The 25,582-nt window shown below is 43.2% G+C and overlaps 1 protein-coding gene across 1 annotated transcript in view; it reads left to right on the top strand.

The window, feature by feature from the left end:
• LOC118218207 (voltage-dependent T-type calcium channel subunit alpha-1H-like) overlaps positions 1 to 25,582 on the top strand; it is a 103,263-nt gene that overhangs the window by 72,696 nt on the left and 4,985 nt on the right. Inside the window, exons 11-34 of the mRNA XM_035400708.1 lie at positions 7,174 to 7,325; positions 7,850 to 8,035; positions 8,287 to 8,404; positions 9,830 to 9,985; positions 10,625 to 10,712; positions 11,147 to 11,355; positions 11,590 to 11,946; positions 12,646 to 12,746; positions 12,903 to 13,026; positions 13,284 to 13,352; positions 14,362 to 14,546; positions 14,890 to 15,016; positions 16,201 to 16,326; positions 16,417 to 16,506; positions 17,291 to 17,483; positions 19,819 to 19,970; positions 20,475 to 20,584; positions 21,386 to 21,519; positions 21,998 to 22,068; positions 22,304 to 22,382; positions 23,085 to 23,206; positions 23,322 to 23,621; positions 25,034 to 25,202; positions 25,355 to 25,527. Of these exons, the coding sequence (XP_035256599.1) occupies positions 7,174 to 7,325; positions 7,850 to 8,035; positions 8,287 to 8,404; positions 9,830 to 9,985; positions 10,625 to 10,712; positions 11,147 to 11,355; positions 11,590 to 11,946; positions 12,646 to 12,746; positions 12,903 to 13,026; positions 13,284 to 13,352; positions 14,362 to 14,546; positions 14,890 to 15,016; positions 16,201 to 16,326; positions 16,417 to 16,506; positions 17,291 to 17,483; positions 19,819 to 19,970; positions 20,475 to 20,584; positions 21,386 to 21,519; positions 21,998 to 22,068; positions 22,304 to 22,382; positions 23,085 to 23,206; positions 23,322 to 23,621; positions 25,034 to 25,202; positions 25,355 to 25,527 (3,591 nt within the window). The remainder of the gene's footprint in view (positions 1 to 7,173; positions 7,326 to 7,849; positions 8,036 to 8,286; positions 8,405 to 9,829; positions 9,986 to 10,624; positions 10,713 to 11,146; positions 11,356 to 11,589; positions 11,947 to 12,645; positions 12,747 to 12,902; positions 13,027 to 13,283; positions 13,353 to 14,361; positions 14,547 to 14,889; positions 15,017 to 16,200; positions 16,327 to 16,416; positions 16,507 to 17,290; positions 17,484 to 19,818; positions 19,971 to 20,474; positions 20,585 to 21,385; positions 21,520 to 21,997; positions 22,069 to 22,303; positions 22,383 to 23,084; positions 23,207 to 23,321; positions 23,622 to 25,033; positions 25,203 to 25,354; positions 25,528 to 25,582) is intronic.

Raw genomic sequence — 25,582 nt, 5'->3', positions numbered from 1 at the left:
CGCAAGACTGCAACAGGAAATGCTATTAAACACTGACACAGGATCATTCAGCTTTGATCTTTCAAGGCCTGTCCTCGTGGCATTGTAGCTTTGCACTCTTGCCTCCAGAAAAATGCATGGTTTTATATCACAATATGTCTCAGGCTCTTAGAGGTAAAACTGCTGACCTTTCTCTCTTGTCACATGATGTAGGCTGGGACAAATGAAATTCCCACCCAAGCCCAACTGCGCCTCTGAATCTGTGCAGGCATGAGTGTACATTAGTGGGCATGATCTGCCTTTTATGTTTCTATATTGATTAGCTGGACAGTCAATGGGGTCCACAGTCCAGAAAATGGGATGTACATTAGCATGCCACGAGTATAATATGTATGACTGGTGAGGGGAAAAAATGTCTAAAATGGTCATTAAATGTATTTAAAATGTATTTAAAATTGAAATTGTATGCCACTAAAAAAAATGTTTTGGAGCTGCAGATAAATCTGTTCACCTTTTACTTTTTGAATAGGCACATCCGCTGAACATTTACCAGAACACTAATTGTAAAAAGTTACATAATGGAATTTGACTTATAGAACAGATCTTTCCCATGATGCTCCTTTATCACCCGACCATTAAAACAGATACAAGTCCAAAGATATTGTAAAAGCAACTAAAAATACTAGGGAGTACCAGAAATCCTCCAAACTTGTAATTAAACTCTCCAGAGCCTCATTTTTCAACCATGCATATTCTACAAAAAATATAGACGAAACTGCACACTCACTCTTTTTCACAGAAAATAAATGATTTATCATGAAAAACAGTTGTGTCACCAGCACATCTGCATTTGTGTCCAATCTGCCTGTTTCTTTCTGTTAAACAATAAGAAACCTTTGACAGTATCAGGGCATGAACACACATTCACTAGGACCTTAGATTTGCTTGCTGAGCATTTTCTACAGTTTCTTCTAATTAAACAGCCACTGCAAGTTTAAAGACCTCTCTGCCAGGTGAGCATATAAATCCCTGGTGAGTGAGGTTATAGATGCGTGTAACCAATATTCGCAGTTCAGATGAATTTTTACTTTGCTGTTTCATTTGAAGATGTGCTAAAGACATGACTGAAGCATTTTAATCAAATTGAGAAAGTACTTACATGATGATCCCCTGAGGAGTGAGTGACTTGGCCTTGAACACACCTGCAGTGGTAGTGCACAGGCTGCGTGACCTAAATGGAATCATTTTGGTGCAAGATTGAATTTTAATTAAAAACCTGAGCTGTGACAGAGCAGGTCCGCAATCAGATGCTGCAGATTCCCGTGCTTCACAGATTTTAATCAACACCCCACTAGTCAGAACAGATGCAGTTGTGTTGAGATCTCTCATGTGACAGTGGCACGTCAACATGAGGCAAGAGGTGAGAATGAGACTGCCTATCTGAATATCCAAAGAACCCAGGGCTCTCTCTCCCTCTCTCTCTTTCTTGCCGTTATGCCATTTTAATAATAGTGTTGGTAAGGGAAATTGTAAAATACACGTCATTAAATGGATGAAGTTTTTTTTTTCACTTATAAAAAAAACTTTAAAATGAACTCATATAAAGTATAATTATATGCATAACTTATACTGTATCTCTTCACAGTGGTTCCACTCTATCTCTTGCTGAGTCAGTACTCATTGTAAGTCAGGTTCTGGCTTTACCTTTTACCTTTGTTATTTACCTTTCATTGTTTGCATTGGTACTGTTATTACTATCACAAGGCTCTTTTATCTGGGAACATGTACAGTGAACACTGGAAATATCCATACTGAGTAGCTCGTTCTCTCTTGAACCACGCTCCTCTCAGCTCAGGGGGTTCAATACAGAAGGAAAAAAACACCCCAGGATTCACGCACTGCAGCAGATAATCTTGCCATGGAAACCGCAGTGCTCCGAAGTGCAGCCGGAGCTTCATTCCCCGCTGCACCGAGCATTGGCCAGTCTAGTAATGATTTTATGTGTTCTCTCTTATTTTCCCCATTTCATTTTGCATAATACCTTCTCCTGAATGCATTGGAAGAAATATAAAAGTCAAAGTGAATCTCATTAAGCCGTACTGATGGTACTAACCTGACGGTACAGTCAAGGGTGTGGCATGAAATTCTGGGCCCTGTGAAAATGCAGTGTCTGTGGCCCCCTTAAAATTGTGGACCAAAGCAAGCATTTTAGTTCAGGCCATTTGAGGCCCCCCACCATGCCTTGGGGCCCTGGGTAGTCAGTTCTGTTATTCCCCTCGGTATGACACCTCTGGGCACGATGATGTGAAACTCAATATTACGAAAGTATTATTTTTTTCTTTATGCTGAATGTATTTATTTAGGACAGCAGTGTTTATTTTGGATGTATTTTCCGAGTATGGTGTATTGCCAATGCATACATATTTATCAGCTTGTTACAGATTGTTTTCCCTGTGACTTTATTGTCAGTGCAGGGGTAGCATTGCCTTATTCACTTATCTTATCAGTGCGCTTTTCTCTGAGGATAGCTGGCTGTGCTCCCTCCCTCTTGGTTCTCAGAGAGATAATCTGATGGAAGGTTTTCTCCACTCTCAGCTTCGCCCCACAGTGCAGATAGAGCTCTCGTGGGCATACTCTGCAACAATTGGGTGAGAGATTGTGACCTTCTCCTCTGCCCTGCTTGGGGAATTTCTCAGAGGAACTAATTACATGCATTGTTACGATCAGAATGTGCAAAGATCACAGCACTGAGCTCAGGGCAAAGTGCACTACTTATCGGGCAAGTGCACTACGTTTAGCGCTGTGTACACTGTCGCCAACCTTACGAGTCATTTTAAAGCTGTTTTTTGCAAACCCCCCCTTGCCACTGTTTTGTTCTTTGCATTGTCCATTTTGATCTAAGGGTCAGGGGATAAAAGGGGATTGGCAAAAAAAGAAAAAGGAAAAACAATAACTGTTTTTTTTAACAATAATAAGTGAAAACCCGGTTACATGTGCTATAACTGTTTGGCCTTGTGCTTACGCAGTTCATATTATGTCATTATTTTGCCCATTTAAAAAAATGCTGCGTATTTGGTAATAAATTGTTACTGAATGTACCATTTGAGTTAAATTGTGACAGTACAACATTGTGTTGTATTGATGATAAATCTTTGGCTATTTCCTAAATTTACAGTTAGTTAAGTCATTTAAATACTTTAATTAAAATAACTAATTAAATTTCAGCTTTAGCACCCATTACATACAGTAACTAAGTCAGTACTTAAATGACACAGAAGGACATATATAAGAGAAAGTATTCAAATCCCTGAAAAGAAAAAAATGCATATAAAATATACCATAGTACAGGTATAAATACAGATATATTTCTATCTCAACCTAGTCATTTTAAATGTGATACCGAATGCACTACCCTAAACAAGTTGACCACATTGAACTAGGTTGTTATAGAAGTTATTATAGCTTGTCTGTTTAAGCGCTGTTGAGATTTATAAACATCGCTGCACAGCAATGGCAGTAAGAATACAAGTACCTACCAAAAGGGCATATGCTTAATGAAGTGGACTCCCTCTATTGATTTGTGTTCTGTAAGCCCTATACATATAGTCTGTTGACGGTTTTTAAAAAATACAGTCACCACTTGAGTACAGTAGATCTTTGAAGTCGATCTGTAAGATAATCCGATTAACCAAGTGTCGGTGAAAGCCTGTAGACGTGGCATTGATCCTGTTTCTGTAAATAATAGTATATCAGTTAAGGGCCTAAGACAGGCTGTGAGGCTCAGATTGATTTTGAATTACGAGATGCCCACACATTGTTACTGCGTCAGTGAAACATGGCCCTGTGCTAGGCTAGTTTCACCGCAATGTTTCCATCTTGTTATTGGGTCTGTCCTGATATTTGAGGATCTGAGGTACAGATAACTAACCTCTGGCATAGGAACAGTGGCCCCAGTCTCCTAGGACTGTATGTGCTGGTGAAAAAAGACAGCTAGGGGGTGCTTCTCCCTCTGCTTCACCAGCTCATCTCTCGTTAATGTCTCCCTTTGTTTCTCTCTATTTTTCCGTTTGTGGGGTGGGGGTCTTTCACTGTTGAAAAATGCTCTCCCTTGCTGTCTTCCTTCTTCTCTAAAGTTATTAAAGCTGCTCAGAGATGACCTTGCCTCCGGTATAAAGAATATTCCGCATACTGTGTCCTTGCCAAAGATTGCCTTTGTCTGTGTGCATGTGTGTGTGTGAGTGCCCACTGGAAGATAAAGTTTTCCACTACTAATAAACCCAGTTCTGCAGTGCCTTATCTACCATCAAGGGATATATTTGCATAAGACAGTACTTCTGGTACAAAAAATAATAATAAAATCATTAGCCAATATAAACATATCACACGGTAAATTTAATTTTAACACCTGCAGTGATTTGTGAACTGTATTACATAAATACAGAAGTGCTGGCATAAAATAATCCATCAAATGTGATCTAAACGCACACAAAACTTTATGGCTGGTTGTCCACAGATCGTGAATGGAATGAAGTTGTATGCAGGGATTTATAGTGCTCTCCTTCCTCAGCAGCACTGCTTTGCAGCAGACACAGCACCCCTTGCCTATTCAGCATGGTGCCATCAATCACAATCCAGGCCTTTAACCACATTTATACCTTGTGAATTTCCACAAATCATTCCCATCCGGTACTGTAGATAGGTTAATAATGTTGTAGATATGCCACATCATTCAGTTAGTAGCAGCTTTGTACCATATAATATGGGCCATTTTGTGTGGGCTTTTAATGCAGCTCATAATATGACTGTTGCCCTGGGTGGTGAGAGACAAGTGTGCAGGCTGGAAACAATGTCTAAATGGCACTGAAAACACCAGGTAATATAGGGTAAAGGGAAATTGTGAGTATCTCAACGATAAAAGAACCCAAATAAATTATGATTTTGGTTAGTTTTTGTTACATGAAAATAGTAATGGTAGATTAATGTCTGGTTCTGTTAAGCCTTTGGAGATTGTTGTGCCAGAGTATAGCTGTGGCTTTTGTCAGAAAGTCGTGACAATGATTCTCAAGCAGGAACTTTGATGTCCTCCATGTGTTGTGATTTCTGCTCTAGTTGCCAGGGGTCTAACAGATTGTCTGGATCCTGTTTCTTTTTGGCAGTCACTTTGCTGGAAGAGTTGCCTAGAGTTGCTATGTCTGTGGAGTTCTAAGGAGTTCCCTTCACTGAGGATGGAGCCAAAGTGGTACACATACCTCTATCATATCTGCTATCAGTCCCTTGTCTCATTGCCCACAGCTTCCTTCAGTCTTCACTCAGAGGACAGACTAGGGAAGGGCTGCCCAACCCTGTCCCTGGAGATCTACCGGTCTGTAGGTTTCCATTCCAACCCTAACAAAGCACACCTCATTCAACAGCTAGAGATCTTGTGAGCTGCTAATTAGTGGACTCAGGTGTGCCAAATTGGGGTTGAAATGAAAACCTATAGGATGGTAGATCTCCAGGAATAGGGTTGGAAGGCGTGGACTAGTGCCTTTGGGAAAGCTGATACAAACAAATAACCCATGGATACCAAAATCAGTACTACTGCTAATGTCAGTACTACTGCTGGTTTTCTCTTCTGTTGATAGTCCGTAGTCCAATAGTTTCACTGACTTGCCAGAGATTACACTCACCTGGTGCATTAGGCTTAACTCCCTGCTTAGGGTGGAATGAAAAGCAGCAGTACAACTGGCCTCGAGGGCCAGATTTGCGCATCCCTGCCATATCCCATAGGACAGCAGAGCTCTTCACTCATCTCCTGAGCAGCAGCGTCAGCGCCATTCAGTCTCAGAGCTGGACATGGACAGAGACATGCTATGAGACTCCACCCAGGTCTGTGGCAGTAGGTTCATCACCAGTCTGTCTAAAAGGACAGAGTACCCAGAGAATATCTCTTTTCCATTATTCCTTCTCTTCTCCCAGATGGAATAAGTACAGTCATTTAGTTATTGCGGAATGGGTTTATTTCTGTGTGTATGTATTGTACATACTGTTTTGCATGGCATGGTTTTTTACTGCAGTATTGCAACGTCATGATGTCTTAGCTGACATTGATCCAGGAAGAAAACCTACAGTGGACCTCCAGTGATGTGCTAGCTTGTGTCCAGTACTTACATAAAGACACAGAGCCCCCTGGTGGTTACATTTTAATGCACACATTCTTTATTTTGTCTCAGTTTGGTGATGTAGATATGTGTGTATACATATATGGCTGAAAAGGGGACAAATAATGGAGGTGTACACAAACCTATATGATCCTGAACAATTTCTTTGTTGTTATGTTGTTAAAGGTATGTCATTTAATAGAACCCATTTTGTAATCATTGTATATACATTTTTGATTTGGGACAAATATTTTTTCATGGCCATTAATGAAGGCACTACAGACTGAACTGTATTCTTACTACATATATATCTTCTTAAAATGACTTTGCTGAGCAAAGCTTGAGTACAGCCCATTAGCTCTACGCATTGACAATGTTAAATATTTATTTTTACCTAGGGATATTTTTTCAGTTTATGTTAAATCTTGAAATCAATTTGAGAGGCTTCTTGTATCAGGCTATTGTTTGGTGTGGATTCTTAGAAATCTGCCAATTGATTTTTACAAGAGAATTAAGCATAATAATTCCTGGTTTTGTTCATTACATGTTGAGTTTTTTAGTGAATTGTATTGGATGTAGTCTTTCTTATTTTGGGAAAGGAGGGGAAATACATGGACCTACCAAGTCTCTTGATCAATTGATTGCAGCAATACTGCTGGATATTCTTTAGGGATGTAAACTGTCCTAGACCACCAAAGCACCTTCTAGAGCTAATGCTGATACCCTTAATGAAATACAGTAAAGACAGATGTTTGCTGTTACACATGTAATCACACAGGAAGTTGATGACATTAGAGTATCATTTAGATTGTTTAAGGAAACAGGATCATGGTCATCAGCATTAATACAGTATGTCCATAGGTAGGTTTAGAATGGGTGTTGAAATGCTGTTCATTCCAATAAAAGCTCAATGGAGTTTATAATGACTGTCAGCCTCCTTCATTAACGGGGTCTCAGTGGAGCAGTGGATAGATGTGTAGTGATTGATGAGAGCTGTGCAAGGCAATCGTGAGCTCAGTGTCTGTTGTTGTTCTCCCCCCCTCCTCCCCAACAGCCGGAGGAGCTGACTGATGTCCTGGAGATCAGCAACATCGTCTTCACCAGCATGTTTGCATTGGAGATGCTGCTCAAGATTCTCGCCTTCGGCCTCTTCGGCTACATCAAGAACCCCTATAACATTTTTGATGGAATCATTGTTGTCATCAGGTTCTCTTCCTTTTTTCTCTGGTTTGCCTCCTTTCCCCGTTCTCTCGACCTCTCTGTTTTCACCTTTCTCTCTGGTCAATTTGAGGACTTAATGAGACTAGTCCACTGGGGCCACTACCCGTGAGCTACTAGCAAAACAATGGAACTTCATTTATCCAGGAAAATTGTGCTTGAAAGGAAACCATCTTCCCTGGTCAAAAACCTATAACTAAATGATTCTTTATGGAGCATCTGATGTGTAATATGTGATATTCTAGCATTTACACTAGGATTAAATGTCTCATAATGTCACTGTTCTGTTTACCCAGGGTCTTCCCACATTTGCTATTATTTTCATGCTGTTATCATTTGCAGCTGATGGAATAAGATACATTGGTGATTGAGGATTCACATTAATTCATTCCAGTATCAGTTAAAATTGCTGAGCTCTCTCCTCTGTGTAAGACGTGTGAAAGATGAAGGGACTTCTGTCCCCCCCCCCCCCCGACAGTCTGGAGCTGAGCGCTGTGTATCCGTCTCTGCAGCGTGTGGGAGATCATAGGCCAGTCGGACGGGGGCCTGTCTGTGCTGCGGACGTTCCGCCTCCTGCGGGTGCTGAAGCTGGTGCGCTTCCTGCCGGCCCTCCGGAGGCAGCTGGTGGTCCTGATGAAGACCATGGACAACGTGGCCACCTTCTGCATGCTGCTCATGCTCTTCATCTTCATCTTCAGGTCTGAGCTGTGAGCTCAGGGCCACACCACCAGAACAGGCTCACTGAGAATACTGAAAGTGATGTGGATAGAAGTAAAAAGGAAAAACAAATTTAGATTTGAGACATTGAACACGGGTAACATAAGAACAATACTGAGCGGGAGCAGACAAATTCCTAATGATGTGAATGTATTCACACAATGGCATGCATGATCTTGGTTCCTGACTAATAGTAAACTAATAGTAAATCTTGTTTCTGTGTTACTCCTAGTATTTTGGGAATGCACCTGTTTGGATGTAAGTTCAGCCTGAGGATGGAGAATGGAGACACCATCCCAGACAGGAAGAACTTTGACTCACTGCTGTGGGCGATTGTCACAGTCTTCCAGGTCAGTGCAGTGGGTTTAAAATGCGCCCGATCTGGTGTGGGTGGGAGTGAGAGGTCGCTATGGAGCTGGCAGCCACACTACCTAGAGGTGCAGACCTCAGCGGAGATTATCACCTCCCTTGTCCCGAGGGAGCAGATGGTGATGACCGCTGTCATCCTTCTCACCAGCTATGTGAAAACGCTCGTTAGCTCTAGCTGGCAGTCTCCATAGCAACTGTAGGGACGGGCTGTGATGTAGACAAGCTGGCTGTTTCAGGGAGATGGAAGCTGCAGGTAAGCAGCCTGTCTGGTTGCTTTCCAGACAGCTGAAATCCAATGATAACCTTAAGTCGTGTTTACTCCTCTGCCACTGGCAAATATGGGCTTCCAAAAAAGTTCTGCGGCCATCTCATCCTGTCGCTCAGTATTACTAACACGATGAGGTCATGGGGGGATAGATTTTGTGAATCATTTCTGTTCACTCTGGAGGTGATGATAAGATGGGGGTCATCTAGGCTGGGATTTATCATGATTCCCAATCTCTGTGTTTAATTTATCAGTCGGTATAAGGAAGGCATCTATCTTGTTAAATTTAATATGAAGTATTTATCTGATCAGTGTGTTTTCTTGTATTTTAAATGTGATTTTACTGATCTTACTTCAGTAAATTCATATATCTGATTCTGGTCTAATGTGAACTCTTGATTAAAAATTGTGGACATATGAGTTAATGACACTGCTCCCTCCAAGCCATTAAACTCCTCACTATAAAGCATTAAATTTCTCCTCCGGACACAAAGCTTCTCCCATAGTAACGCCTAATCCCAGACCACCAAACCCTTCCCATAGCAATCCACAGCCTGGACCACCATGTGGTTAGTTATGTGCAATCAAGCTTAAGATCATTGAAAGTATGGATTAGTTGTTGTCAGATAATGTGCAGTGCAAACACATGCATATATACTGTATAAGGAAAATGTGTTGTTAAATGAAGTGTGATAGCTATATTGCCAATTGCCCTCTTGAATCTAAAGTTTAGTTAGGTATTCCTTTCTACTGAACTGCACTGAGGAAGTTATTCATCATATTGCTCATCTGCAGTAAATGTAATGAATCACTGTTTTTTTTTTCATAAGATTCTAGGCACTAATTTGTGCCTCATATACTAGAGGCATTTAGAGCCTTGAGAGTTCAGTGATTTTCACTTTAACTTTCTTTACGATCAATAAGTGCCACTGTATTATTTATAGGATCCTCACATTTTGAGCATAGGGCTATTCAATATCTATAACATGAGGCCATTGTACTCAATTTGAAGGTATTGGGGTGGGGCATTCGGTCTGCACTGTAAATAAAGTGGAGTGCCATTAGTTCACCAACCACAGTCTTATCCAGATGGTTAGGAACTGCCTTAGGGTTCATTTCACTGTAACTGTTGACTTTGCAGATCCTAACACAGGAGGACTGGAATGTGGTTTTGTACAACGGCATGGCTTCCACCTCCCCTTTGGCTGCACTCTACTTTGTGGCCTTGATGACTTTTGGAAATTACGTACTCTTCAACTTGCTGGTGGCTATTCTGGTAGAGGGCTTTCAAGCAGAGGTAAGACAGTATTCATTGATTCCTGACTGAAAAAATGAATACCTGCTGGCATCTGGTAAAATGCAGGCAGTGTCTCCCATGTTGTCCTGTCCTAGGAATGAGAGAAGGAGAGAGTGTGATTGGCTCTTGAAGCACTGCACAGGTTGCCTGCACCAATCATCATTGGTGCTGAAAGCCCAGACCATTCTGCCACACGTACTGTCAGTGTGATGCAAACACAGCCTCTCATGCCTTTAATGTTACTCCACTCTGTCGGATTGCAGCGGTGTCATTCCAGGGCATGTGCACCTGAGACAGAACACAGGCTGTTTGGCAGGGTGAATCCAGTTCACAGGTTACAGAATGGGAGCCCTCCAGGGAACTGTGCGGGACCATTTGCATGCATTGTTGGGCGCGGGCTTGTTTTTTTGTTGATGGCATAATGCAGAATATATCCAAGGCCTGAGTTTCGTGTTCACAGCCTGAGCATTTCATCAGTTTTGTTTTCCCCCCACTTGAGTGGATTATATCACTTGCAGCTGCACTGTAATTAATATTCCTTTGTGGTTATTGAAATGCCACCGGCTGTCTCGCGCAATGGCTCTCTCTTATTGCTCTGTTGTTGTTCACCCTTCCCCAAATGTCCGTTGTGCTTTGCAGGGGGATGCAAATAGGTCGGACTCAGATGACGAGAGAATGTCTGCAAATTTTGAAGAAGATGAGAAAATGAGGGAGCCTCACACCTCAGGTGATTATGGACTTCTCACGACTATGTGGACATGGGAGGGAGAACTACTTACTGCTTCCCCCTCTGAATGGTCATTGCTTGTTGATGTCTTGTGGATGCATATGGTTTCCCAACTGTCAGTGTCCAGTGCATGCTCCAGAGGAGACGACTGTGCCACCTGTTTTGACTGCTTTGTGATGATTAACCATAAAAGAGACATTAATGGTTCCTCAGAGCCCAAATTAATGTCCATCTCTTACCACTTTTATACAGCACTAAATTACTGACAGGAGCCCTCAGTTTTCATTTTTATTGTACATCATAATGTCTGTTTATGAGCCCCAGTTTCAGACACATTCCCTCCCTGCTGTGGAGTACTGTAGAGCAGGCATTATCAGCGAGGTGTAGTTGAGCTGGAAGCAGCACTGCTTCCCTTCCCCTGCTGTGCCCCACAGAGCTGAAGATGCAGTCCCTGACGCTCACCCCCAACGGGCACATGGACCCGCGGGCCAGCATGCCCCCACCCATCATCATGCGCACGGCCGCCACGCCCATGCCCACGCCCAAAACCTCCCCGTACATGGACGCAGTGCATGCCTACGGCGACTCTCGCCGAGGCAGCAGCGCCTCCATCGACCCGAACGCCTACGACCAGAGGTCCCTGGTGAGTGCAGCCTGCTCCCCTTCCTTCAGTGATCCAAACCCGTGATGGAGTGGAGTGCATTTCCTTTTCATTGATCCATCTGAGGGAATTTCCCTCCATCACCATTGTGAGCCATTCCCTTGATGACAGATGGTCTTCCGTGTCAGTCTAGAGAGCGAAGTGGATGTGAGCGTTTTTCAGATTGACAGGGTGTAATGGGTGTATTGATCCGGTACCCTCCTCTCGGCCGCTCAGTCCAGCCTGCGGAGCTCCCCCTGTCAGCCCTGGAGCAGCCGCCGCTCCAGCTGGAACAGCCTCGGCCGGGCCTCCAGCCTGAAGAGGAAGAGCCAGTCCGGGGAGCGGGAGTCCCTTCTGTCGGGCGAGGGCCGGCGCAGCTCCGAGGAGGAGGACTCCGACGGCGGGAGGTCCAGCAAGACGGGCAGTGGGGCCTCCCTGCAGAACCGAGCCGAATCCTTGGACCTCCCGGAGCTGCTGCAGGTGCCCATGCTACGCCCCCCGGGGGAGCACCATGACTGCAATGGCAAGAGCTTCCGTCTGCCCCCCGACTACCTGCACAAAGATGACCCCGACTTTGAAGAGGACATAGAAGAGGTGAGCAGGCAGTGAGTGGGGGGGCAGAACATCTCTTTACACATTACATTCCAGAGCCTTGTGCACATCTGTCATCAGGAAAAATAACCGTGGTTTTTAAATTCCATACTTCACTGTTCTTATGCTATTTTTCCTGTTCACCCACTTGTGATGAGACAGATTTTTGTGTCATAATTTATTCAGCACCGTGCTTCTTTGGCAGCAAGTGTTTTCTCTCTGGGTGGAAAGGGATTGGATCACTCGGGACATTTTGCACCCACAGTCAAATTTAGGAGCTGTGCGTTCGTAAGAAGCCCTGTCAGAAACAATGGCCTGCATCATTCAGATGACTGGGGCTGGAGTCAGCGTCTGGCTGTTCACTGTGTGCAGGATTAGACAAATGCAGACGCACAGCTAACGGCGTGTGCTTTGAGGGAACATAGCCAGGTGTGAGCTGCATGTACACCTGATTACGAAACCGACCTTATCAGTGGGGAAACAGGGTCATAATTTTGGCAGCCTGTCAGGTATGCTGTCCCAGTACATTTTGGGCTTTTAATTTTAATTAGTGGGAGAAATGATCAGGGAGCTAATGGTTCTGCATAATTTTGGCTTTGTGTGGAATACTGCCCGTGATTGAAGTCCTTATTTCTGGCATGACCGTCTGTCTTGACGGTGAAAAGACAGCCTGCTCACAGCCTTTACTGTGCTCACTCGCAGAGCTACTGTTTCCGAATCAAGAGGATGTTGGAGCCCTATAAGCCTCAGTGGTGCAGGGATCATGAGGACTGGTCCCTGTATCTGTTCTCCCCTCAGAATGAGTGAGTACCCGATCAGCACTTTTTCTGAATGCTCACGCAATCGACAATAATCTGCTGCACTTCCCTGACATTGTCTCTCTCTCTCCCTCCCCCTCTCTTTTTCTCTCTCTCTCTCTCCTTCTTTCTCTCGTCTATCTCTCACTGTCTCTCTGGCAGGTTTCGCATGACGTGTCAGAAAATAATTGCACACAAGATGTTTGACCATGTGGTCTTGGTTTTTATCTTCCTAAACTGCATCACCATAGCGCTGGAGAGACCAGATATCATGCCTCACAGCACAGTAAGCCCAACAGCACCAGCCCAAGGAGAGCCCGCTGAATGGCTCTCATTACTCAATGTAACTTGGATTAATGGGGAAGAAAGTGTGTGTGATACTAGCTCTTAGCAGTCTCACTTCATAGCCCTGCAGTGCAACACAACATGCCTTGTGTGCAATATTCAGTGTTTAGTGACGCCAAGAGTTGGCACAGATGTTAGCCAAGTGGTTTTATGCAAATGATTACACATGGAAGTTGTTCTTCTTTGTTGTTGTTTCAGGAGCGTGTGTTTCTGAGTGTCTCCAACTACATTTTCACTGTGATCTTTGTTGCTGAAATGACTGTGAAGGTAACAATCTATTTTTATGGGGTGTGTCGTTTAGTTAATGGGTAACAACGGGATTATGGCAGGAATGAATTTGATTGATCTTTAGATGATTCTTTCTTGCGAGTTTATGTACCAGTCTATAATACAGTATCTGTTTAAGAGCCTAACTGCTTTTGTTTGTCTCATGGTAATACACTTGGCTGTACAAATGTATTTATGAATTCTGACAATGTCCCAAAGCCTAGATGTTTGGCATTGCCTAGTCAGTTTTAGAAATTTTAGATATGATTGAATGAGGATGAGTATGGGTTTACGTGTACCCGGTATATAATCATATTCATTATTCTCATCCCTGTAGATCTCTGGCCTGTGGTTATACATATTTGATCTGTGGTTATAAATATTTGATTAAATAGATGTGATTTGGCTGTGATATGCCATGTGCTCCGTGGTTACCAAAAGTTGAAGTGACTAATTATGTTAATTATGTCGATTTCAAAGTGATATTTTCCTAGTGCTGAAATTTATTTCATTGGCATTTTTTCTGTACCTATGTTTTAATACAACTTGGTTCTGAAATAATTATGACTTGAACATGAAAGAAATGAGAGGTATCTCATTTTCCTATGGCAATATATCTCTAGTTTTTTTTACCCAGTTTCCAATGGTACACTATGTTCAACACAGTGAATCAAAGCTGGGTGATCTGGAGGGGCAGGGCTTCTGTATGAGTGTGCTCTCAGTCCTAGCATTACAGTGTGAGTGTGTACTCAGTCGATCATAGTTATCAATATGTGTGCACTCAGCCAGAACACTGCAGTGTGAGTGTGCACTCAGTAAATAATAGTTATCAGTGTGAGTGTGTATTCAGTCAGAGCCCTAATGCTTAAGTGTGCACTCATTTAGTCTGAGCCTTCCAGTATGACTCAATTACAGTCTGTAGTGTACTGTCAGAGCTGGTGACACCATCAGTTACATGCTGTATTGTTGCAGGAGGGGGCTCTCTCAATTATATCCTACATTATTACAGGTGGTTGCTCTGGGCTTCTGTTATGGGACCAACAACTACCTACAGAGCAGCTGGAATATCCTAGATGGGATTCTGGTGTTTGTCTCCATCGTGGACATCATCGTCTCCTTGGCGTCTGCTGGAGGGAACAGGATACTGGGCATCCTGAGAGTGCTGCGTCTGCTAAGGACTCTGCGACCCCTGAGGTCAGCCACAGGTTCACAGAGGAGACCATCAGTGTCACACTCACTGGCACACTGTGATCCTACATCATTATGCTGAGGGCTGTAGCTGAGGGCTATTAGCCTTGCGCATCACATGGGAGTGTCATATTCATGGTTCTTATTTTAGTTTAGAATTTGACCAATCACAGTTTGTGCTGCAGTTATAATGGCTGTTGCACATATGTATATGCATTTAATGGTGCAAAAGGTGAAGATTTACTCTCTACGTCGGAGAGTTCTGAAGGGACACAGACTCATGCAGTGACAGAAACCCATGTTCCACCTATACCCAGTAAGACGGCTTTGCCTTTGTCTGTGTTTCCAGGGTAATCAGCCGTGCACCGGGCCTGAAGCTGGTGGTGGAGACGCTGATCACGTCCCTCCGGCCCATCGGCAACATTGTGCTGATCTGCTGCGCGTTTTTCATCGTCTTCGGCATTCTGGGTGTGCAGGTAAAGTCTCACCGCGGCCCTGCTGCAGGGCCTGCAGCTGCACCTGTCAGAGCACTGCAGTGACAGCCGAGCGCGCGGCGCTGCAGCGTGTTCACCAGCAGGCAGGCAGCCCTCCAGAGCCCCTCAGCACAGAGAAACCGCCGGTAAAACAAACAGTGCAGAGAACAGACATTGACGAAAAACCCTGCAGTAGAGAAGTCCGTAAATTGGCTGCGGAAAGCAAGTGTCCAAATGTCTTCGGTCTAAACAAACAGGCAGTAAAAATTAAAAGGTCTGAGAATAAAAAATGACATTAAAGTGTAACAATGGGAGGTGCTGGAGTCGGTCCAGGCAGGCTGATGTCTTGGATTCTGCCTCTTGCCTCAGACAACAGCGCAGTTTAACTTCTTGGCACTGTTGTTGTTTCTCTTTCTTACGTCTGGCGGAGGATGAAAGAGTGGGCTCCAGGCTCATGCTCAGAAAATCTGTGTACCTAAAGAGTTTACAGATATAAAAGATAATTCATGAGGAGCTAATTGAGGTCAGGTATATCCACATCCCCTCAAGATGTTTTGTTTCCAAAACGTGTTTGGGAGTTTTTTTCTCTTCTCCAATATCACTGTGTCAGAAATTATTTCCTCCTGTACACGACATGTATGGGAGTCCTGGGCACAGTAAGATTCACAAATCCTAATAGCTTCCTTCCACCTCAAACCCATTTGCAAGTCACAGTTAACCATGCTCCCTGGGATGGTCGCTCTTGATTTAAGGGACCGTGACGGGTGCCTCGACCTACTTTCACACGGCGCCCCTCTAGGGGACTGTTTTGCAGTGAGAGCGCATTCACATGTGGGTGTTGAGGCATCGCAAACAGGTCCGAGACTGCTTCCCTCTCTCAGTCCCCCATCCATCCACTTCAACTGATGCGAAAGAGCATTAGGCCATATAGCGAAATGAAGTGCTTTCACCATATGGACAGCTGGCCAGGAGTCATTCTGGGAACAATTATGTCAGCAGTAGTGATATAAAAAAGAGGAGTTCAAAGCCACTGGGTGTGTTTTGCTTGCTCGGGATGCTGATTTATTCTTCTGAGCAAAGACAAGTGCTGTGGCTTAGGTTCCACGTGCTGGGGATTCTGTAAAGTTAATGCATATTGCTCCCAAGAGAGCTCATCAAACAAGCCCTTACCATTCTGTAAATTGCAGCTTTTCAAAGGAAAGTTCTACCACTGTGAGGGATTCGACACAAGGAACATCACCAACAAGTCCAACTGCCTGCAAGCCAACTATCGTTGGATAAGGAGAAAATACAACTTTGACAATCTTGGACAGGTGAGATAGAGTCTTGGTGGAGGACAGCAGTCAGTCAGTAGTAGTGAGGTGTTGGGGACTGACGTCTTCCTCCTGTCTTTGTGTTCCCAGGCCCTCATGTCGCTGTTTGTTCTGTCTTCCAAGGACGGCTGGGTTAATATAATGTACGACGGTCTGGACGCTGTGGCTGTGGACCAGCAAGTATGTCCCTCAGCTCCGTGACAGAGGAGCAGAATAGTCTTTGACAAAGAGATCACGTTGCTAATTCAGTGAGCTGGACCCCACCGCCAGGCGCTCGTGGTGCATCCCGTGCGTTTTCACTGTTTTGCCCATCTGTACTGACAAGATATTTCCAGCTACTTCAAATGAAGTGTTGGTCACACCCGTGCACCTCCTCGCAGGTTCCCTGTCGAGCTAAATCCATTATATAGCCCCTTCCAGCAGCTTGCAGTCCCCAGGTGGCTAATTAGTTGGCCCAGTTTCTCTGATAGTTCCATTCTTTATAAAACAGCATATATTTTATTTTTGCTGACAGACATTCAATGTAGTTTCACATTTTAAAAATATATATTCATTTTAAAAATATAAAGGCCATCCCCGACAAGTCTCCCTCTGGAGCTTAACCTACATTCCAAGACAAAACTGCTCCAAAGCGCTCCCTTACTGTATTTACCGCCACAGCTGTGCATTCATCTTGCAGATAAAATTCAGGCGTAGAGAACTGGGATAGAAGGCCTCGAGAGGCTAGTAGTCGTGATGCTCCTTTGAGGTGGTGAGGGAGGATTCCTTGGCTAAAATAGCAGGCCTTCGTCAGAGCATTATGCAAATGCAAACACTGAAGAAGAGGTTTTATGTTGTAGATGTGAAACATGTTGTGGGTGAAACTGATGCCTTTAAGAGCTAGGCCTCATCTTCTCTCTGGACATACTTGTACTCTAATCTCATGTCTAACTCTCCTCTTTCTGCCCCCTCCCCCCCTCCCCAGCCAATTCGGAACCACAACCCCTGGATGCTGCTCTACTTCATCTCCTTCCTGCTGATCGTCAGCTTCTTCGTGCTCAACATGTTTGTGGGCGTGGTGGTGGAGAACTTCCACAAGTGCCGGCAGCACCAGGAGGCGGAGGAGGCGCGGATCAGGGAGGAGAAGCGTCTGAAGCGGCTGGAGAAAAGGCGCAGGAGTAAGGAGAAAAACGGGTCCGGTCGGTAGTCTATCTTTCTGAGCCCTGCCTGCTTCCAGTCTGACCGAGAACGATAGAACGAGAGAGCAAAGAAACAAAAACTCCATGCACCATGCAACCCGAGAAGGCAGTAAAATGGCAAATGTCTTTGGTTGTGCTGCTAATCCACAGCATGCCTCTGCATGCCTCCTCCAAATGCTGCATGAGGGCATGAGAAGTCGGTCTGCTTGACAGGCAATGGCTCGGAACATCAGTGAACAGAGGGGCTGGGCAGACCTCCCAGCACCCCCAGTCTGGATGACATATGGGTCACCGCTGAAGAGTACACACAGCAGCTATATTAATGCAATAAAAATGTTGCTCCCTTTAATATTAGAAATAAGCTGAATTAAGCTTTCCTCTGAGCACCCAGCACACACAGAACTTCATATTGCCTTGTGTGCATTATTTATGTGCATACTATTACTAACCATGTCCACTGCCTTTACCAGGCAGCTCATGTGCAGTACAGAATTGTAAATGCATCAAATTCCAGTATAATCACAGTTTGTCTTCACTGAACTCTTAAAATGGAAGTGTGTGAGGGTGAATAGCATTCATTCTGCACAAAGACACTTACACCTTGAAGTGTCATCCCACTTGATTGATGATGTGGAACATGCAATTTGACAGTTCTATCTATGCACAGAATTTAGGGTAATCCATTCTGTTATCATTTGGGCAGAGACTTAATCATATTGGTGATGCAGTGTTAGCATTTTTATCATTGAACTGAAAAAGCAGGTCAGCGTGTTCACCACTATCTTATTTCTACTCTTATATTTTACCAGCTTTTCACTGAAGCTCTCAGGATCAGCCAATGACACAAATGTTCTTGGGCAATTGTGATGCTCTTGTCTTTGTTTAAATTGAAAAGTGAGGCTGAGGAGAGGAGAGTAATGACTGTATGAGCGGTCTGTCACTGTCAGGAGGGCAGCCTTACCTCTGTGAATAAGTGAGTCTCTGGTTCCTCAGATAGAGTGACTGACAGCTTATTAAATTAGTTTTTTTATTTCAGAACAACGTTTACATAATCCAAGGTCCATATGATAACCAATAGCAGGAAAATATATTGCTTGCTGCCATATCTTATTCACAGCACAGTAGCAAAGGCCACTATTTGATTTTATTATAGAATATGATTTGTTTATTTAATCATCTCAAAAGAGGCCCAATGATATGAAATACAGAGTTATTGAAAGTTAGCTTGAAGGGCAATGAAACCTTTTGCTAAATACAAAATCTCTCGTTCTCATTCATGGTCAAAAATGTGGTTCTCTCCTTATGTGGTAAGTTACATGTAGTAAACATCAAAATGGCAGACTCATATGCATAAGTTTACTCTTCTGTAAATATGCAAATTTGAAAATGTCTCTTTTTTAGATACATTTTTGCAGATATTAATTGACTCATAATTTTAATGACTGTATCATATACAATAGTTTTTATTATCAATGATCATTGATCAGTATGCTAATCTGCCATTGCAGTTTTCAATTGTATTGGCTCAATTACATTGAACAAGCTCACACAATGCAAAAATGTGATCCATAATCAACCCAGAAAAATGGAAATATCGCACATTGTTTGTTTCAGCCACATAAGGCCATGTTTACAAGGGCATGATATGGAGTTATTGCATGTCTGACGGCAGTAAAAGCATGAAGAAGCTGCATGAGTAGAAGAATATAAAGAATGCCTATAGGTTCTACTCTTTGTTTGTATAGGCGGGGAATAAATAAGAGAGTTGATCTGGCTACTATTCATAAAATTTAAATGTGCTTATGCGGGGCTTCAGTAATTGATAGATAATCCATGGTTCTCCTTGGTTGTCGTGTTTCCCTGTTAGCTATTGCTTATTCAGTACTGAAGTTTCTCCATTAAGTGACAGACAAGCCAAACCCAGCAATTATTTCAAGGGACCTATGAAACAAAGAGCAAATTATTCAGCCAGGTAGCCAAATTGATTCAGGATCCATATTAATCCTGGAGGAATGTTACCATTCTGGATAAGAGTGGAAGTAAAGTTACTGAAAATCAGAAAGTGAGAGGAAGACAACCATTGCACCTCATTCTTTCATCGGTGTAGTGTTTCTAAACAAATATATCCAGGATTTACTTTTCATCATTATCTTAGAGCTTGTTGTAAAGTTGTAAACTGCTCATACTTTACCATTTTACACACAGTATGTAATGTGTAATGCAAGACCTGCTTTCTAATGCCAGTGAACATGCGCAATTAAAAAGCATTTTTAGGTGCACTAATGGCTGTGTGTTGTGTGGTTGTTGTGTTCAGAAGCCCAGCAGCGACCCTACTACGCAGACTACTCCCCTGCCCGCCTCTACATCCACACACTGTGCACCAACCACTACTTGGACCTCTTCATCACCTGCATCATTGGGATCAACGTGATCACTATGTCCATGGAGCATTACAATCAGCCCAAGGTAAGCTATTCTCAAAACATTTAAGCCAGATTTAACCTAAACCTGGCCATGAGTCATTTCAATTCACCTTCAACTGACTGTCACCTCACATTCGTATGGAATAATGCATCAGCAACATTAATTAGGTGATTTCAGGCAACAAATAGCGTACGTCAGTTATCTCACTACTACAGCTATGTTGATTCCTAAAATGGTTTCACATCTCCATTGATATGGAAATATTCAAATATGTTTGAAAATATTTAATTCATCTGATGCAATTAAAAACTGAATAATCTTGTCTCTACCCATTTCATATGACATCTAATGTAAACAGCACAATCACACAAACCTGTAAGCAATGTAAGTACATTGAATGAACTTAGGTCTAGAAAAAACCTGTAGTAAGTTTTTCAGCATCAAGAAATAATAACTGCTCGTTTGCAACACTACAAAAACATTTGATCACTGCATTGTGTATATTCAGTGGACTGTTCGGTGAAATGGTGTTAATGTATTCCACAGTACCTTGAAGAGGCTCTGAAATACTGCAACTACTTCTTCACAATTGTCTTCGTCTTTGAGTCTCTGCTCAAGCTCATCGCTTTTGGCTTTCGAAGATTCTTCAAAGAGAGGTATAGTCAATCTGGCTGAGGAGCATGGGTCTGGCTGAAAGTTAGTCCACAGTACAGTTATACATATTTAAGCTTTAAGGGCGCAACATGTCTTGATGGGAATGTTGTTAGGATTTGTCGGTCGTGCTGACTGAAACTTCCTTGTTCACTTATCCCTCCTAGCAGCCACACCACTGTAAGAAGTAGACGCCGTTTGCTTGCTCATCCAAAGTGTGAACTGCACATTGAAGTGTTATTCGGAAGTGTCTCTGTTAAACTCGCTCAGCTGCTTTCAAGTGAAGTGACAAGCATTTTCAGGCCATGACAGAAACGGGGCCAAACGGCCTAGAGGGCTGGGATTTCTGTCGGCCTCAGTGCCTAGAATGAACAAAGTCACCTTACCACTGCCCTCCAGGGAATCTGTTCTTCAGGGTGCTGTTTCCAAGATTCACAAAGACCATTTAGAAGAATCCATTGCATTGTTCATCCATTGTATGCTCTTACATCCTATTGTTTCCTTAGGTATGGATGTAAGCTATTTATTGCTGAGTCAGTAGGGTGCTTTTTCACAGAAAGTGTGTGCAATGTCTAAATTCTCAGTTGAATTAATTTACGCCTGCAGCAAGGAGAGCATCTCCCACCGAGTATAAACTACTTTTCAGTTAAATTTATTATTTCCCCTAACACTTTAAAAGTGTGTTTGTCTATGTGCGTGTACCGGAGTGGAGCGTATACTGTAATGCATATGTTTACATAATACACTGCCATATACTGTTCCAGGGCGATGAAGTACACATATAAACACTCTGTTCTCTTCTCCAGATGGAACCAGCTGGATCTGGCCATTGTTCTGCTCTCCATCATGGGGATCACACTGGAGGAAATCGAGATCAATGCCTCTCTCCCCATAAACCCCACTATCATCCGCATCATGAGGGTGCTGAGGATAGCCAGAGGTAGAAATGGACATTCAGTGTGATGCTTTCAAAGACGGGGAAATGTGTTGTGTCCTATTAGTAAGGAATGCACGTTTTGACTGCTGAGTTTTGAAAGCAGCGAGTTCACAGATCATCCTGAAGTGAACAGAGCCCCCCTGGGTTGTTCTGTAATTGGGATGCAAAGGGTTCCTGTTCTCAGAAAGCCTCTCTTACATTCATTATTTCTGTTATATAAAAATACCAGATTTTCTGTGGACCCATAAATAATCCTTGCATGGAAATGGAGGTTTTAACAATAGGTAATTCCCATACTAGTTAATCTGCACAGTTATCATATTGACTTGACTGGCGTACAGGCATAGCTGGCTGAATGTTATCTCCCTTTCTCTTCATCTAAATGAATATGGCTGCTGTGGGATGTGTGAGAGAGCCATGTGAAAGTGGATGACTGGTATTTGATTTCCTGCAGTGTCTGAGTTGTTTTGTGTCCTCTCAGTGCTAAAGCTTTTGAAGATGGCAACGGGCATGAGAGCTCTGCTGGACACAGTGGTACAAGCCTTGCCACAGGTAACAGCTCAGCCTCATAGGCTCCGACAAGTGATATACAAACAAGAGATATTCAGCCAACCTGCAGGCTCATTAAATCATGTATGTTTTCCATATTTGACGTGTGTTTGTGGTGTGTGCTCAATATGCCGAACAACTAACTTACGGCTCTTGTAAGTTTCCCAATATTCTGCAGTAGTTTTTTGGTGTGGTGTGCACGTGTGTAACCTGCTATGTGCATTCCTTCTATCACCAGGTGGGAAATCTTGGCCTGCTCTTCATGCTTCTTTTCTTCATCTATGCCGCCCTTGGGGTAGAGCTTTTTGGGAAACTTGGTCAGTGCTTCATTCCTAAGCATTTTCAACTGTGTTAAAGATTTGCATTAGTGCACTACTGTGCTGGTCATTTTAGAAGCCTGTCTATGTCCTTTTAGGCTTTGTGGTTGTCCTGTACTCATTTACCGTATCTTGAATTCCGAGAATGTCCCGAGTACTGCATGTAAAAATAGACTTACTTCTTTTTCTCTGTCTGGCCATAGAGATAACCAGTATTTGAAAATAATAAATATTACAATATAAATCAAGTAATTGTCAACTCAAAATACTGTACAGTATGTTTGTCTTGAGCTATGTACGTATGTGATTCGTATGAGGAGGTTGAATGAGAGAACCCTGGAAATGGTCACATGAATCCCTTATAAAATAGGTGCATAATAATTATCTTTCTAGTTGTTAATCTGTAAGTGGCCCAATACAATAGCATAGTTTGTAGTTTAGGGTGTACAGGTACCCTCTGACAAATGACAAAATAGACTCTTTAAGCTGCATGAGTTCTTCATAGTCGTTAAACTGGCTAGTATCACTGAATTAACAGATTTATGTCTAAATGGAAGTATGTGGTTCTCTGATATTTTTACTCTTTGGCATTACAGAAGTCAAGGTTGTACCTGTCCCACTCATAAAATTGTATATGACTAAATGTGTACTAACTCCTAACTCCTGTTTTGTGTCTTTCCACGGTTGTCGTTTTGTCTGTAGAATGTAATGAAGACAACCCCTGTGAAGGGCTGAGCAGACATGCCACATTTGAGAACTTTGGGATGGCCTTTCTGACTCTGTTCAGGGTGTCCACAGGAGACAACTGGAATGGCATCATGAAGGTGAGTTAGTGTCAAACTGACGGCTTGCTCAGACTACAGCCCCACTGAACAGACTGTCCCCTTGGAGGGACGGGGTGTTGAGGGGGAGCGCTCACTGTGCCTCGGCTCTCCTCAGGACACCCTGCGGGAGTGCAGGAGCGAGGACAAGCACTGCCTGAGCTACCTGCCCCTGATCTCACCCATCTACTTCGTCACCTTCGTGCTGATCGCCCAGTTTGTGCTGGTCAACGTGGTGGTGGCCGTGCTGATGAAGCACCTGGAGGAGAGCAACAAGGAGGCCAAGGAGGACGCCGAGATGGACGCCGAGATCGAGCTGGAGTTAAGCCGGCGCCTCAGCACCACCTCTGGGGGGATGAACCTGGGCCTTGAGAGCAGGGCCACTTACATGGGGCCACACCCAGACTCACCTGGACAGGTAACGTGCTGCTCAGCAGTCTCCTCCCTCTACACAGAGAGTATCATCATATTCCAGAGGAAGGATGTTTTTCAGAGAAAACTCGTTCCCGTTGGAGATGATGCAATATAAAAGTGGAATGGCCCTCAAAACATGTTTTCTCAGTGAAGTGGCATGACTGGACAGTCCCATCTGCAAATTGGAAAAGGACTGTCAGGAAATAATGTCATTCTCACAGCAAACAATGAGCATTGTGATGTTGTGTACGGGAACAAAATGATTTTTAAATGTTGATTGCTGAAATAATTTAAGAAATTTATTAATTTAGAAATGACTGTTAGCAAACATCCAGGCCCCACTTGCTCAAGTCTGGCATGTACATCAGTGCATCAAAATCCTATTGCCAACTGCAAGACACGGTCAGTAGTAAGTATCAATAGAGCGCTGGCATATAAATTCACAATCCGGCATCAGACAAAACGGCTGGCCTGCTGGCGTGAAATATGTCCGAACTGATGCGAATGGGTGAATATTGAGCCCATGCATGCGTGTGCAATAGCGGGATAGGGAGAGCAATCCTTGGCCAGGAGATAAGCCTCTGAGCCTGTTGGGGAAGTTGTCTAGGAGGCTAGGAAAGTAAGCCACAGGCACTGTTTAAGTTTCTTGGAAAAGTCACATTGCAGTTTATCAGCCCCGGCAAGTCCAGCGTTCTGAGCCTGTTTGTGCTGCCGTCAGGGGAAAGAGAAAATCTGCTTTATCTCTTCATTTCCTATGTCAAGAGAGCTAGTGAAAGAAAGGGAAGCTTATCCCAGTCCTTGATACGCTCTAATCTTATTTCTCATTAAGGGGCTTTTTTATAGTTAAGTAGCCTCTTTCAAAAATTATTGTTTGGCAAAACATATCACTTAAATCTAAGTTAGCACGGAGTCTTCCTAACATGAACCCTTTAGATTATTGTGATTTTAATTTGGTCTGAGGTTAGATGCAGGGTTTTTCTCCAATTTGCATTTCTATGAAAAGAGGAGCAGTCGAAGCACTCTGTTGCATTGAAACACCTTAATGAATGAATGGATCTCACATTGAAGACGTTATTTAGATAAATATTTAAATTTAAATCTAATAGCATATAATCAATTTGTTGGCTAATTCAGAGATTAACAAGACACAGCATTCAGATGTGGTAGATGGAGATGGATGTCATACAGTGGGATATTTAAATTTTTGAAAACAAATCACATCTATCGGTCAGCTTAAATAGTATTTGTTGCGTTTTTGCTGCATGCCATATAATGTACACACATTAAAATCTATATGAGTAGAAAAGCACAACTTTATATTATTTATATTTCATATTCTTTATAACTGTATATAAGTTTATATTCTCCGAAACATAACACATGTATCTAAGAATATGTGGCTCTGTCTGCTTGTAGAACGAAGCATTGCTGAGTGCTCAAGACAATTTGCTGTCCGTGCGGAAAACATCTGTGTCCAGAATGCACTCCCTGCCCAATGACAGCTACATGTTCCGCCCGGTGAAGCCAGCTAATTCCCCCTGCCCCCTGCCAGAGGTGGACTCTGATGAAGGAAACCTGCATTTAGGTACTTTGAGAAAAACCTGTACGATGCAACATGTACAGTATATTATATGAACAGGCTTTGTTCTGGAAAATGTGCATACTCCCAGATTTTATAGTTGCTCCCAACATGAAAATATGCAGCTACATTTTAGTATGATTCCTCTTTCTGTCCAGGATCTGTTACTTCAGTGAGTTCTCAGCCCTGTGAGGGAGGCTCATTGCTGCGAGTTCCAGGGGTGTCTTATCGTGCCAGCCCCGGTTCTGTGTATGAGAACAGCAGTTTGCCCAAGATCCCCCCACCTTGTCTTAGCCCTGCCCACAGCATCAGCAAGCCGCTTCGCAGACAGGTACAGCTGAGATTAGTACAGCCTGCTGAATCTAAAACTTACTCTTTGTATTTGT

The sequence above is a fragment of the Anguilla anguilla genome, chromosome 2 (assembly GCF_013347855.1).
Source record: "Anguilla anguilla isolate fAngAng1 chromosome 2, fAngAng1.pri, whole genome shotgun sequence".
Classification (NCBI taxonomy): domain Eukaryota; kingdom Metazoa; phylum Chordata; class Actinopteri; order Anguilliformes; family Anguillidae; genus Anguilla; species Anguilla anguilla.
Note: the sequence above shows the minus strand (reverse complement) of the source record. Positions and strands in the feature narration are given on the sequence as shown.